The following is a 14,181-nucleotide window of genomic DNA, read 5'->3' as shown; positions in this document are numbered from 1 at the left end:
AAACTTGTTTCAAAAGGGGACTGAACTCCAATTCACTCTGTATTGTTTGGGATGATTCTGTTCCCACATTCATTCAACTTTTCTCTTTTAAATCATTCGTATTTAATGCCTTACATTTTATTTATAAATTATTGTTATATAAATAAAATGTTTTTAAGTTTGTAAATAAAATGAAGTATAAATAAACATAATTGCAATGTAATTAACATTAATCTAGTATAAATTGATCAATATGAACTACCATTTTCTTGGTAGTATTACCAATTTTAATTAAAATATTATTTGTATAAACTAAAAAATATATAACCCACAAATTATTAGCATATTTATAACCTTTGATTTGATACATAATGTAATTTTCAAAAAACAAAAAAAAAAGTAAAAATTAAATATCCGAGTGAGAAATGACATCTTTGGATTTATTATAAGGGCACCCACATTGGTTGGTTAATGGGTGTTAATAACACCCATTAATTTTCGCCCACCAATGTGGGCGCAAGAATTAATAATCTTGGCTGACATGGCAGCAAAAAAATTCATCAGAATGAACGGCGTTATTTCGAAATTTGCGACGGTTTTTCGTAAACCGTCGCAAAGTTGCGACGGTTTACGAAAAACCGTCGCAAAGTGAAAAGCGTCTGTTTTTTTTAAAAAAAGTCGCTATTTGCGACGGTTTTTTAACACCCGTCGCTATGTGCGACGATTTTTGAAAACCGTCGCTAATTATCACCAACGGCTATTTTCAAACGGCAAAATTATGCACCAACGGCTATATTCGATTATCGTAATTCGTTTTTTTTGTATTTTGTGTTTTTTTTAAAGAGATTGTGTTGAATAATATTTTAAATAAAAGAGTCCAACTTTTTTTTCATTTCTTAATAATATTTTAATGAATATTGGAATTAAGTTATTTTAAAATAATAATACTATTTATTTTTAGTAATATTTGTTGTAAAATTTTAAAAATATTAGAAAGATATTGAAATATTAAAAATAAAAAAAAATGAGTAAGTGGACAGTGGGACCCATAAATAATGAAAGTTGAAATTAAATGAATGTGAATGTGTGTTAATAATGGGGAAATGTTAATGTAATGAATATGTGGCTCGTGGATCCCATCATTTTTGATGAGATGGAGAGTTATTAACATGGATTAATTCCGACGGATGCGGATGACCTAAGTATATATTTTAATTAATATATTTTTCTCTGAAATGAGTGACAATGACACCTGTACTAAAGCTCGAACATGTGACCGCACACACTCTTAGCATCCGACTGACTTGTCCACCTTTTTCATCTACTACAATGAATGGCTATCTGTTCGATATTTAACATGCCTCGCTACTAGCTTAACCAAACCTGGCCTCAGGCTCAACCAGATACCCACCCCTAGCCTTAAATCGAGCCTAAGCTCTTTATGAGATGGGTGTTGCACTAAAGTTTGCACTAGTTCATAAATCATTATTATACAATTTTTTGTATTAAAAAAATATTAGAATAGTTGAGGATGTTTAAAATGGCTGAGCCTAAGCTCAACATATTATTTAATTGTGTGCTGAATAGGGAGGTATACATAAGTTTTATTTAAACCCACATTTGATGTTAACAGATGAATTGTAATATGAAATTCGAACAATCAATGAAAATCAAAATAGAAACTATTACTCGGATTCTGTTACAAAATCGAAACTAAAATTGATAGAAATCTGGATCGAAATCATATCAAAGTTGTAATATATTCACGTCGAAAAAGTCGATTTTAGAATTATGATAATTTACCATGTATACTTTCATCCAGACCTGAAATTAGATCCCATGCTTACCCCTCAGCTTAATTAATTAATTAACCAAATTCAGAAATGTGAACACAGCACCACCCAAACCTGAGGCTCACATCCCTACCTGACCACTTTTCCAGCTATTTTTTGGCTTTCGGGTCGCCGAGGTTTATCTTCTCTCTAGGCTCATTCATTCTCTAAACTGAGCTTCGTCCTTCACTGGAATTCACAAAAAATTCCTTTTTTTTTCGGAAGATTGGTGAATTCGAATACTAATTGAATTGTTGAGAATAATCACAACGGTGATGTTCTTGTATCTTTGTAATTGTCTTTTAATCTTGAAATACTTGCGGCGTTAATTGATTTAATCTAAGATCGCGATCGCGGGGAGGACATTGGTAAGAACTCTGCATCCGAGTTGCTCAGGGGAGAACTTTGAGGAATTTTAAAAATTTGTCGATTCTCGAGTGAATTTAGGAACAAAGTGCACGGAGCTGGGTGAAATTCCATACTTTTTTTTTGTTAAGAACCTTTTTCAACCAGGTGAATTTGGCTGATTTAGCGGTTTTTGTTGTGAACTTCCTGGAATTGGGTTTTTCGTCTGGTGTTTTGCATGGATCGTCAATGCAGGAACTGATATCTCGTCAATGCAGGAACTGATATCTTAAAAGCGATAAATCCAAGACTACATTTATTTTGTCAAACAAAAAAAAGTTACTTTGAAAAAAAAAATCTAGTTTGGGGTTTATTTAAGCCTTGTAATTTATTTTTAACAAACAATATGCTCTTTGAGTGACGGTTTTTTGTTGTTAAATTTCGTAAACTTAATCTGAATCGATTTTTGCGGGCAGAGTGTGACCGTGCAGAGTTTTTTGGATTCAGGTTGAGTATCAATCATGGCGCAGAGTAATTGGGAAGCTGATAAGATGTAAATAAATTTTATATTTTTGGGTGTTTTCTTTATTTTTTCCAGTTCTGGCTGAATTCGGAAAGGAAACTTACGTATTATCTTCTCGTTTATTCTTTTTGCCAGGCTTGATGTCTACATTCATGATTATTTATTGAAAAGAAAATTGCTCAATTCTGCCAAAGCTTTCATGACAGAGGGAAAAGTTGCTACAGATCCTGTAGGTAAGATATTTTTTTTTTATCTTCCATTATGTAATTTGGTTTATTTCTGTTTAAGAGACTGTCTAATTTTTCTTCTTATCTTTTTTATTTGGCTGCTACTCTTAGCCATTGATGCCCCAGGAGGATTTCTTTTCGAGTGGTGGTCTGTATTTTGGGACATATTCATTGCAAGAACAAACGAGAAGCACTCAGAGGCAGCGGCTGCCTACATAGAGGTTTCTCATGATTTTGCGATTTTTTCTTGGTGCCTTAGCTTTCGGTATTGCTATCCATGTTATGGATATACGCACAATAAAATTTCCATTGCATATGTCAGACTCAGCAAATCAAAACAAGGGAGCAGCAACAACAGTTGCAAATGCATCAATTGCAGCTCATGCAGCAGCGCAATGCCCAAGCCCAATTACAGCGAAGGGATCCTAATCATCCTCCCCTCGGCGGTCCAATGAACTCTGATGGGATGATAGGACAGCCATCTGCCAGTGTATTGGCTATGAAAATGTATGAAGAACAGATGAAACATCCCCATTCTATGGATTCGGAGACATCACCTGGACTGATTGATTCAAATAGGATGGCACTTCTGAAGTCAGCTTCAAATCAACAAGGGTAACGCCATATATGACCTCTTAAATTTCACGTTTTAAAATTGTTTTTGTACTGTCCCATTGGATCCTTATTTTCTTTTCCAAGCGGTTGATTCAGACAACTGGTACAAGGTAATTCTGGGAGCATGTCTGCAGCCTTGCAGCAAATTCAAGGACGTCCTCAACTGGCCCCTGTAATTACTAAACCATCTTTTCTTGTTGGGCCCGTTTTGTTTTGATCCCTTTTACTTTCTTAACTTAATGTGCTCAACCTTGTAGCTTTTTGTGTTTACAGGACATTAAAACGGAAGTTAACTTGGGTGCAACTCAAAAGTCTCTACCCATGGATCCATCATCCATATATGGTCAAGCGATTCTGCAGTCAAAATCTGGACTTGGTGGTGCAGGTAATAGTTCTGAATGTTCTACAAGCTAGGTATTCTTCTCAGAGTGTGTTACGCTATTTTTTGTGGTTTGTGGCAATGGTTATTGCTGTACAGATGCAAGGTCAAATTGAAATATTGATGGTGGTGTTTAAAAAAATAGGTTGCGGGCATTGGTAAATCAATTTGATAATGACTATTTTCTGGCATAATGGATTAAAATCGCAGTGAACAAAACATGTTTGTCGGTCTGGATATATGAATTCTACTGTTGACTCTTCTCTTTGGAGTTTTGTCTAGGAATGATGCAAAAATTTGTCGCGTAGATTGCAGCATCTAATGATGCAAAAACACTTGCAATTACCTAAGAGAAAATTTTCATGATGATTCTCTGTGATCATTTGATTGAGAATCAAATGCAATAGTTACCATTCCTTGAAACATAAAATTGGGTTAGAGATGTTCTTTTGACTTGTGACATACTATAACAAATTCATTACCGGTGCCTAAAGAGAGACCATTACATCACCATTTCCAAAAATAGCAAAAAATTGTCTATTGTATTACAGCATCTGATGATGCAAAGACACTTGAAATTCCCCAAGAGAAACTTTTCATGATGATTCTGTCTGATCATTTGATTGAGAAATCATTTTGTTTCAGGTTTGAATCAAGGTGTCACTGGTCTACCATTGAAGGGCTGGCCGCTGACTGTGAGTGTGTTGTAGCTTATTTGTCTGTCATCGTTTTAAGGATTAATTTTACATTGTGGAAATTATGTTTATCATAACATGTAGGGAATCGATCAATTGCGGCCGAGTATGGGTTTACAAGTACAAAAACCAAGTGTACAGAATCAGAATCAGTTTCTTTTTGCTTCACAACAACAGCAGGCTCTAGCACAAGCACAGGCGCAAGGCAACCTTGGAAATTCTACTAATTATGGTTTTGGAGGGTTACCGAGGGGTAATTTTAATGTAAAAGATCAAACTCCCAGAAATGATGGATCTATTTGCTCTCCAGCACAATCAAATTCACCAAAGGTTATAATCTTTGAAAATAATGATGGTTGGCTTATATTCATGCATGTGATCCCAAAATATCAATGTGTGCTGTAACCATTTAGGTAATAATGGTCATTGGTTTAACATTCTTTTGCTTGCTAGCCATGTTCTATTCGTGAAAATATATCTGCTGCTAGAATTAAAGTAAACCCAAGCTATCATTCATGCCCATATAAATAGGTTAAACAATTGGACTTTGTGAGCTTATCTGAGGCTGACTGGGACTCAAATATTATAGAGTTTGATGATCATTGGCTCCAATTTACCACATTGAAAAAATATGGCTGTACTCGACACTCGAATTCGGCTCGCATTTTCTTCGAGTCTGTAATCTGTCGGTTGAGGTTGTCTCACACAAGATTTTAGTAGTGAAAGGAAAAGGTTACAGGTTGAAAGAATCATATTTCTTGGTACAGGACCTAAAAACTGTTTTAATAATTTCACATAAGAGGACCAATATGTAACAGCCAACTTACTATGCTTCTTAAAAATTTTATCCCGATGCTTCTCCCTGCCCTTTATTTCCAGTTACTATGTCAAATACTCAGGTGTTTTCTGTGGCTAATTTAGATGTTCTTGCTCTTAAAAGTTTTTGTTTAAAATGATACCTGCTTCATTGGGCATCCCCCAGTCCTTTTCTTACACTAGACGAATGTGGAATTATTTTATTCATGAACTTGTTTCTGATGAATATGCAAGTTTAGGTCAGTTCTGCTTAATTGGTGGACAGATACTTGACTCTTTTACACTTCTTCCATTGGATGTGTCTCGTAAAGCCTAAAGAGGAGTAGTGGTATGCTAATTTAGGTGATAGTTTTCCACCAGCATTGTCCTTGCTACTAAATTCCTTCTTTATGAACAGATGAAAATGACCCAATTGCAGCAGTCTTCCTCTCAACAACAGGATCAGCAACACCAGCAGCAATTGCAACAGGTTAATTCTTTATTGTAAAGTTGATGAAAGTTTGTTGGATGACCAATGATAAACTTTACAAAAATGTGCTTCTATTTGCTGATTATATAGCTGCACACATAACAAATACTATCACCTTGTACTGACTCTTTCATAGGCTTAGCGATCCTAGATTTTGGTTGAGATTAGAAAGCATATGACATGTTCTTTAACATGAAACAGAATAACAGGAAAAGAAAACAACACTCTTCATCAGGGCGTGCCAACAGTACTGGTACTGGAAATACAGTAGGACCCTCTCCTGGCTCACCACAATCAACACACACACCTGGTGATGGTATAACTACTGCAAGTAGCCTTCAGCATGCCAACGTGTCCAAGAGCATGATGATGTATGGTGCGCAGATGGTACTGGTGGAATTACATCATCTACAAATCAACTTGTAAGCCCAGATCTTTCTTGTAGGCTTCATTTCCGTATTTTTAATATTTCTTCCATAACCTTCTGGTTGACCTACAAATTTTGCAGCAGGCATAATATTGATTCTCCCACATTGAACAACAAATTGTATGTTTGAAGATGTATCATTTTCTCGGGCCCAAAGTGTTGCGGAAGTTTAAAAATTTTATTTTCATCTTACAAAAATAGCTTTGTTACTCTTTTGGTTTTAATCCAACAATAAGTTGTTTATCGATCGTTACCTTTAGTAAATCAATCATTTGACATCAACTATTTCGGGATTAATGGAGATAGCTCTTAGGAAAACTTCTCTGTTCCATGGCCAATATTAAGTCCATGGTTTATTGTTTTGTTCATCTTCTAGATTGTACTTTAAAAACTAGAAGATTTCTTGCGTTGAGAAAAGAAAAGAAGACGACGGCAGCACCGGCGGTCTCACGGTGGTGCGGCGGCAGTACGATGGCGTCTCGAGATGGTCGGCCAATTTTCTTCTTCAAGAAACAAGGTGGCCGAGTTTTAGAGTAAAAGATAGGAGAAAAATTTTGTCAAATCTTATAGTATTGTATTTTGCAACTTGTGTGTTGTGTATATATTATTATGTCTAAACTCTAGACTTAATAACAATAAATCTACACGGATCTTCAGAATCCTAGACAAATTTGACCAACTAGGACACCTACTAGTCAAAACTCATACAGAGTGTTTTGACAGACTATGACTTCTATTAGTTAGTGTTTCTGTTGGATATTCTAAGCGTATTAATCAAACAATTCATGATCATGGTATCATCACAATCCCGATTGACGATCAGATATAATTGACGTGACGATTGTAAACAGGTCGTTATAATGAAGTGAAGTCCAACTTTTCGAAACCACTTAGTCAAAGGTCAATTGGTCAAAGTCAACTCTATAAAATCCAACTAGTCAAAGTCAACTATCCACCGACTCAAATTTTTTATAGCTGTCAATATTTGAACACCTTCACAAAATTCAAGCAGTTGCCCTCTTCTCACAATTTTAGCAAATTTTAGCAGTCGTGCTAACTCTTAAAACTTTCAAATGTTGAATCCGCTTATAAACTCTTTTACAAGCCAAACGTTTGATATCCATCAAAGTTCAATCACCAAATTCTATTCTTGAATTTGACTTTCTCAACAAGAACGCAGAAATCAATAATTGTGTGACCATCAATGGTTCGGGGTACAGTTAGTCGTGGGATCACAACTCATGTGATTCGAGACAACACATGTTCCTTATACGAGCTTACTCTAATCAGTCTCATTCTATGCATCAACTCATTGACCACGTTCCTTTGGCCATTTTCCTTTTGGGCATGACTTGCATGTAGGAAGAGAATTAATGTCTCACAAGTCAAACATGTCCTCGCTCACTAGCTTGTGAATCTTTTTTCTTTGAGAAATATGTCTAGTGTGTTATAATGTGCATGGTTTATTTCTTTTGTTCTTCGGAGCTCGTTTCTTGTTGGACTTGTTCTTCTTGGAAGGGCTAGAACGCTTCTTTCCCTTATTTAGTGGCGCTTTCTTCATCCCAGACAAAGATTCCACTAGAAGAATGGACATTTCTTTTCTTTATAGTGGTCTCATAAGTCGTAAGTATGTTGACCAACTCTTCAAGGTTGACCTCAAGCTTATTCATATTGAAATTCACTACAAAATTGTCAAATGAGGATGGGAGCGACAGAAGTAGTATGTCTGTAAACAACTCGCTCGGTATGATCATGTCCATGCTCACAAGCTTTTTGATAAGCACCCATATTTTATGATTGAACATCTCCATGTTCCTGCTAATGAAAAGTAGTACACAAAATCACAGATGCTAGTTTCAAGATCAGTCGACTTTTATCCTTATTTAGTTAGTTTAATCAACTGGGAAAATGTTTAGAATATACAGTAACTTTTAAATGTGTTTCATGATCGTCATCATATGTACGAGCTCATTGTTCCTAGTATATTCAAAGTTTTTATCTATGCAAACTTGCATAGGTATACAGATAAAGCAAATGACAGAATGAATAAAATGTAAAATATTATTAAAATAAATATCGTATTTAAAATAAGATTCAATAAAGCTCGAGACTACACTTGACTTGTTGGGTACCTACTTTAAGAGCATTGTACTTAGCTATGCTATTCTTGTGTGGCTAACTGTTTTTGAGTATCCAATTGATATTTTCATATGATTGTGCCAAAGCATTTTTGTCATATAAAGATGTTTCAGCTTTCTTGTATTGAGCTGGTATTATGGATTAACTTGTGAAATTCGATGAGTCTGATGAGGACTATGTGCTACGTTGCCATTTAATTCATAGTTTCTTATCTTTCTAAGGATGACTTGGAGAATTTTGGAGACATTGGTTCCCTTGAAGATAATGTCGAGTCGTTTTTATCAAATGATGGAGGAGATGGAAATTTATATAGCTCTTTGAAACAAACCCTGAATGTGCACAAAACAGAGACCTCAAAAGGTGCTCACATAAAATGTACCATGTTTGAATCTGCTGTTTGGTTAAATGTATTTTGTGGTGAATATCAATTTCATCATTTACAGCTTAATCTCAGGTTTTACATTTGGGGAAGTTAGTTGTTTTCGGACTAGGAATAAGGTGACCTGTTGCCATTTCTCCTCTGATGGGAAGTTGTTAGCCAGTGCTGGGCATGACAAAAAGGTATAATCCTGTCGTCCAGTGTTCATGGGGCTGTATAACACAAAATGTTATTGCACACCACTTGTTGTCTTCTATTGTTGTGTGTCATTGCATTATGTCTCTTGATTTTCAATATAACACAAAGTGTTAGTGCACCACATACATAATATTTCAATTATATTTTAATTATACATCTGTTATTACTTGCATTAGGCTGTCCTTTGGAACATGGATACCCTGCATACAGAGAGCACGCCAGAAGAACATCAGCACTTAATTACAGACCTCCGCTTCAGGCCAAACTCTACTGAACTTGCAACAGCTTCATTCGATAAGTCTGTGAGATTGTGGGATGCAGCTAATGTATTAATCCCTCTTGCCTTCACTTGTCTATAAGTTTATACTATTGAATGAACTTGGTGCGACGAAAACCATGAGATATGCATTATCACACTTGCATGTCATTTATTTCTCAGTTACTTTCACCTTCGAAATTTCATCTGCCGGAGTATGCTGAATCGAGTATCCATTATATTAAAAAAGCCTGTATTGCATTTTGCAACTGTAATTATTTACTTCAATCTTTTGTGCAGCCAAGCTACTGCTTGAATGCTTACACTGGGCATCCTTCCCATGTCATGTCCCTGGATTTCCATCCTAAGAAGAATGACCTTTTTTGTTTCTGTGATAGTACTAATGAAATTCGCTATTGGAATATCAGTCCATTTTCATGCACTCATATTTCAAAGGTTTGTCGTAGAATAGCCATATTTGAATTTTATTTTTCCTGCCATAAATACTATGTTTTTTCTACAAAATTGGTTTGCATCATTTTGGTTTTGCCTGTCTTTGTTGTCACAGCAAGGAGGCAGTGCACAAGTTCGATTTCAACCAATAAGCGGACATCTACTAGCAGCAGCATCGGATAAGATGGTTTCCATATTTGATGTTGAAAATGACAGACAAACACACTCTTTCCAGGTTTGTATGCATTCTGACATGTTTATTTTAAGGTTATGCTGTGAATGTCTTTGTTCTGTCGTGAAAGTCTTTTTTGTGATTCATTAGGGGCATTCTGGTGTGGTGAACTACCTGTGTTGGGATCTTAATGGTGATCTGCTGGCTTCTGTTAGTGAGGACAGCATTAAAGTTTGGTCATTGGCCTCTGGAGAGTGCATTCATGAACTCAATTCCAATGGAAATCAGTTCCATTCATGTGTTTTTCACCCAAGCTATACAGCCCTCTTGGTCATTGGCGGACTGCGAGTAAGGCGATAACCTCTCTGACACACACACATGCACGCACACACAGAGTCACTAATGATCTATGTAGCACGGATACCTTAAAAAAAAAATTTTTGAAGTATCGGATACGGATACGACACGCGGATACGCGTGTCGAATACCACAAAATCCGTATCGTTGACTTTGTTTAGGGTTGACCAGCCGGATACGTTTTGGACACGGCGAGGACATGTCACGGATACAGCATGGATACGTTTTTCGGATACGTTTGGGCAAAATTGCAAATATTTAAAAGTTTTAGGGGTTAATTAAAAAAAATTAAAATTTCTAGAGACTAAAGAAAAATAATTTAAAATAAATTTGGATGGGCTTTTAAATCCATAAATATATATGTCCGTCTGTTTCATTCCATTTCTATAATTTTTACTTTTCAATACTAAATTTATATAAATATAAATATATATAATATTTATATATATTTTAATGATTGTCGTATCCTAGGCGTATCGTGTCTAATATTTTCAAAATTTGATGTGTCCCCGTATCCGTATTGTCACGCCCCGAAACTCGGGATTGACACCGGCGTTGTTCATCAACCACACAATCGAAAAACAACCAGCCTCATAGCACAGTATAAACCGAAACCAGTTTATTTCATAAATTCGCAAAAAAAAACGATTGTCTTTACAACTGAATAAATTGCGGAAGCGTTTACAATTAAAATAAACCTACTAAAATTCTTAAATCCTTGCAGCAAAATTCTCGAAATTTAAATAATTTCACCAGCCCCAAAATTGATCCGACTCTTCTTCCTCAACCTGTTCCTCTGATTTATCTTCGGATTTATCTGGGAAGGTTGTAAGGGGTGAGTATTTTGGGAAATACTCAGCAAGTGGGGGCCGTTCGAGTACACAACAACATGCATATAAAATTCGAAATACGTACACACACACACCATGCATAAATTGACTCATACCACATTCGTATCCTTGACCTGACACTGAGATTCCTCTACTTTCAATGGTTTACTGACGTCAGTCCCTAATTTTTATTCCTCTAAGGGGGCGAGGCCGGATCGGTTATATCCCCACCGTATGAGGGTCATATCATAGTTGGGATTTCCTCCCATATCAAGTTGAATCCTCACAGTGTCAACACAAAACTCATGCACAAATCGTAGCCAGAAGGGGTAGAAGAAGAATTGTACTCGACCGAAATTTCGAAAATACAAAAAATGCATACACCGGAATTACACATTTAAAACAAGCCCACTTACCTTAGATATCGTAGAAAAACGTGAATAGAGGGGAATCCTGCACTGGAAATTCGAACCCTAGCTTCGGGGTGGGACTGCAGCAGCGCTTCGCTTCTTCGCACACTGAGAGAGCAAGCTCTCGAAAATCCTAAGAAAACTAGGAGAGGAGCTCGAAAATTTGGAGTAGAAATGGTGTGAATTTTCGAGTCATAGGCCCTCCTATTTATAGGGGTTGGCTGCTATCTCGATCGAGTTTATCCGCGCGTTTGAATTGAATCAAATCTTCATCTAGAATCGTGATCTAAATCTAAATATTTATTCCTGATCCTGGATGATAAATTTCGAAATCTTGATATCCTTCCCTTGGATAAATTTCGAAATTATGCTATGTTCAGCCTGAAAAATTTTGACTTCTGTGTCTAATTTCCAATATTCAGTAGACTTTTTATTTCCCAATTATATTTCTTAAATCCCAAAATTTTGCTGACTTAAACTCAAAATTTAGTAGTATTTTTCCACAAATAAGATTTTGATTATTTTCCTAAAATTCTGGTAGTTAAATCTTTCCCAAGCTGCATTTATCGTGTAAACTTTTCCCTTTATCTATGATTTTCGAAAATTCCCTAATATTCTTTCAATATTATTTTCGAAAATCCCATGATAAAATCCTCAAGATTTTTAGTTCCAAGATTGGGTTATCTTCTTGCTTAAATCTTTATCCATGTATATCAAATCTTAGATCTATATCCGGTATAATTCTGCATATCTCAAATTCCGAAAAAAATATATCTCAAATTCTTGAGTTCCAAAAAAAATGTTACATCACAAATTCCGAAGATCTCGCAAATCTTGGTACAAAATATTATCATGATAAAATCTAAAATCTTGGATTTTACACGTATCGTATTAATCAGACTATGTTTGTGGATTTCAATCGTGTCCTCACTTTTGTGTTTTGTCTGATGAGCCGCCTTTTGGTGACAGCCTATGTTTTCCTGCCAACTGATCCCGCATCTATGTTTCGTAATTTATTATCTAATTTCTTGGTGATAAACTCAACGTCAAGTGTTAGGACTTAAGCTTTTGACAAGATCATGTAAATTGTACAGAAATTCATACTGAACAATGACCTAGGATCTGGACTGAGAATGTGCACAACTGCACATTAGATTCAATTCGTCCCACTGGAAAAAGGAATACTAGAATCCCTTCCTAAAATCTTGGATTCCTCCAACAAGGGCGACCCAGGAATTGTGAGAGGGGCGGAACTTGCATTTTCTTTAGACATTATGCATAACCTTTTTAATGTATCATAGACAATGTTATATTCCAATAACCCCCTTCCCCTCCCCCTCTTTAACTTGGTGTAGTCTCTGGAGTTGTGGAACATGGCCGAGAACAAAAGCATGACAGTTGATGCCCACGAGAACATAATTGCTGCGTTGGCACAGTCACCTCTGACTGGAATGGTCGCCCCCGCAAGCCACGACAGTTCTATTAAGTTATGGAAATAAAAGTGAGAAAAAATTAACAAGCAATTGGGATTGTTGACATGTCTTGGGAACTTTTAAGTTATATAAATTAACATAATGTTTGTGAAAGTTTAGCGAGTTGGAAGCACATCGACCATGCTGTTTGATGCAAGATCATAAATTGTGTAAAAGGATTGATATCTAATAGCACATTGTTGATTTCTGCGTAGCTGGTTTTCTTTAATATTGGGGAAAAGCACTGATGATATCCAAACAGATCAAAATATTTATTCCACCCCTTCGAGAAAAATATATATATATATAGGTTTCCCTTTTGGATATTATTATGTGTGGACAAACGAGGGTGCATGGTTTTGGCGGGAGACAGAAAGATTCCTTTCTCATTTCATTGGAGCAAGTACTTTTAAGAATAACACATTAATTGCATAAAATATTGTTAGAGATTCGCTATCATATGTAGTGTGGGCCGGATTTGTCTGACATCAGGAGAGTTGTATAATATAAAATAACTTAAGTTTATATTTAATTTTTTTTATTAATATTAAAAAAAAATTCCCCTTGCGATATCCACCAGCATAACATAAACCTCTAATTTAGAGGACTACGCTGCCTGTATCACCATTGATTGTGTGTTGTGTGTGTGATGTAAAATTCGAGCAAAGTACCAAACAAAATCTTGTATATATATTTTTTAAAAAAAAAATGATAGTAGCAAGGATAATTAGTTAATGCATCCTTTTTTCTTTGCTTTTTCGATCTTTATATTTGTGATTTTGGTTATTTCTAATAGTAAGATTTATATTTATTTTAGTTTGTGTTTTTATTTTTTTATTTTGATTTATTTTATGACATGAAATCAATATGGAGTCAATGTGTCACATCTTACATGAGTACTCTCAATTCAATTACTAAAATTGTAAAATCTAAATTTTGATATTATAGGGTACCAAAATTTCAAATTGATAAACATATGGACAGATATTACAAATTTTCTTTGGCTTTATTTTATTGATGCATTGAATGCTTATTAAATTGTGGATATTTATTGTACACGAGCTCGGGATCGTTTGTTAAGTTTATCGTTCCAAGCTCGAACCCGATTTCGAGTTTGACAATTTAATCAAGTCGAGCTCGAGTTCCGCTCGTTTATGTGGTTGTGGTTCGAGCTCGGCTAGTTTTTTGGGCGTGAGTGTACAATAACT

At 35.5% G+C, this 14,181-nt stretch overlaps 1 protein-coding gene across 1 annotated transcript; it reads left to right on the top strand.

Moving 5' to 3' along the window:
• Positions 1–1,867: 1,867 nt before the first annotated feature.
• On the top strand, positions 1,868–13,181 carry LOC142530738 (transcriptional corepressor LEUNIG_HOMOLOG-like). The gene is given in 19 exon segments (XM_075636547.1): positions 1,868–2,455; positions 2,634–2,709; positions 2,815–2,912; positions 3,018–3,127; positions 3,229–3,521; positions 3,618–3,693; positions 3,795–3,906; positions 4,546–4,595; positions 4,680–4,925; positions 5,809–5,880; positions 6,082–6,258; positions 6,261–6,302; positions 8,668–8,806; positions 8,901–9,007; positions 9,200–9,349; positions 9,580–9,735; positions 9,848–9,967; positions 10,055–10,252; positions 12,857–13,181. Coding segments are annotated over 18 exon segments (2,322 nt in total). The 5' UTR covers positions 1,868–2,455; positions 2,634–2,677; the 3' UTR covers positions 13,001–13,181.
• Positions 13,182–14,181: the final 1,000 nt, after the last annotated feature.

Source organism: Primulina tabacum, chromosome 17 (assembly GCF_025594145.1).
Source record: "Primulina tabacum isolate GXHZ01 chromosome 17, ASM2559414v2, whole genome shotgun sequence".
Classification (NCBI taxonomy): Eukaryota; Viridiplantae; Streptophyta; class Magnoliopsida; order Lamiales; family Gesneriaceae; genus Primulina; species Primulina tabacum.
The sequence above is the reverse complement of the archived record's forward strand: the minus strand, read 5'-3'. Positions and strand labels throughout refer to the sequence as shown.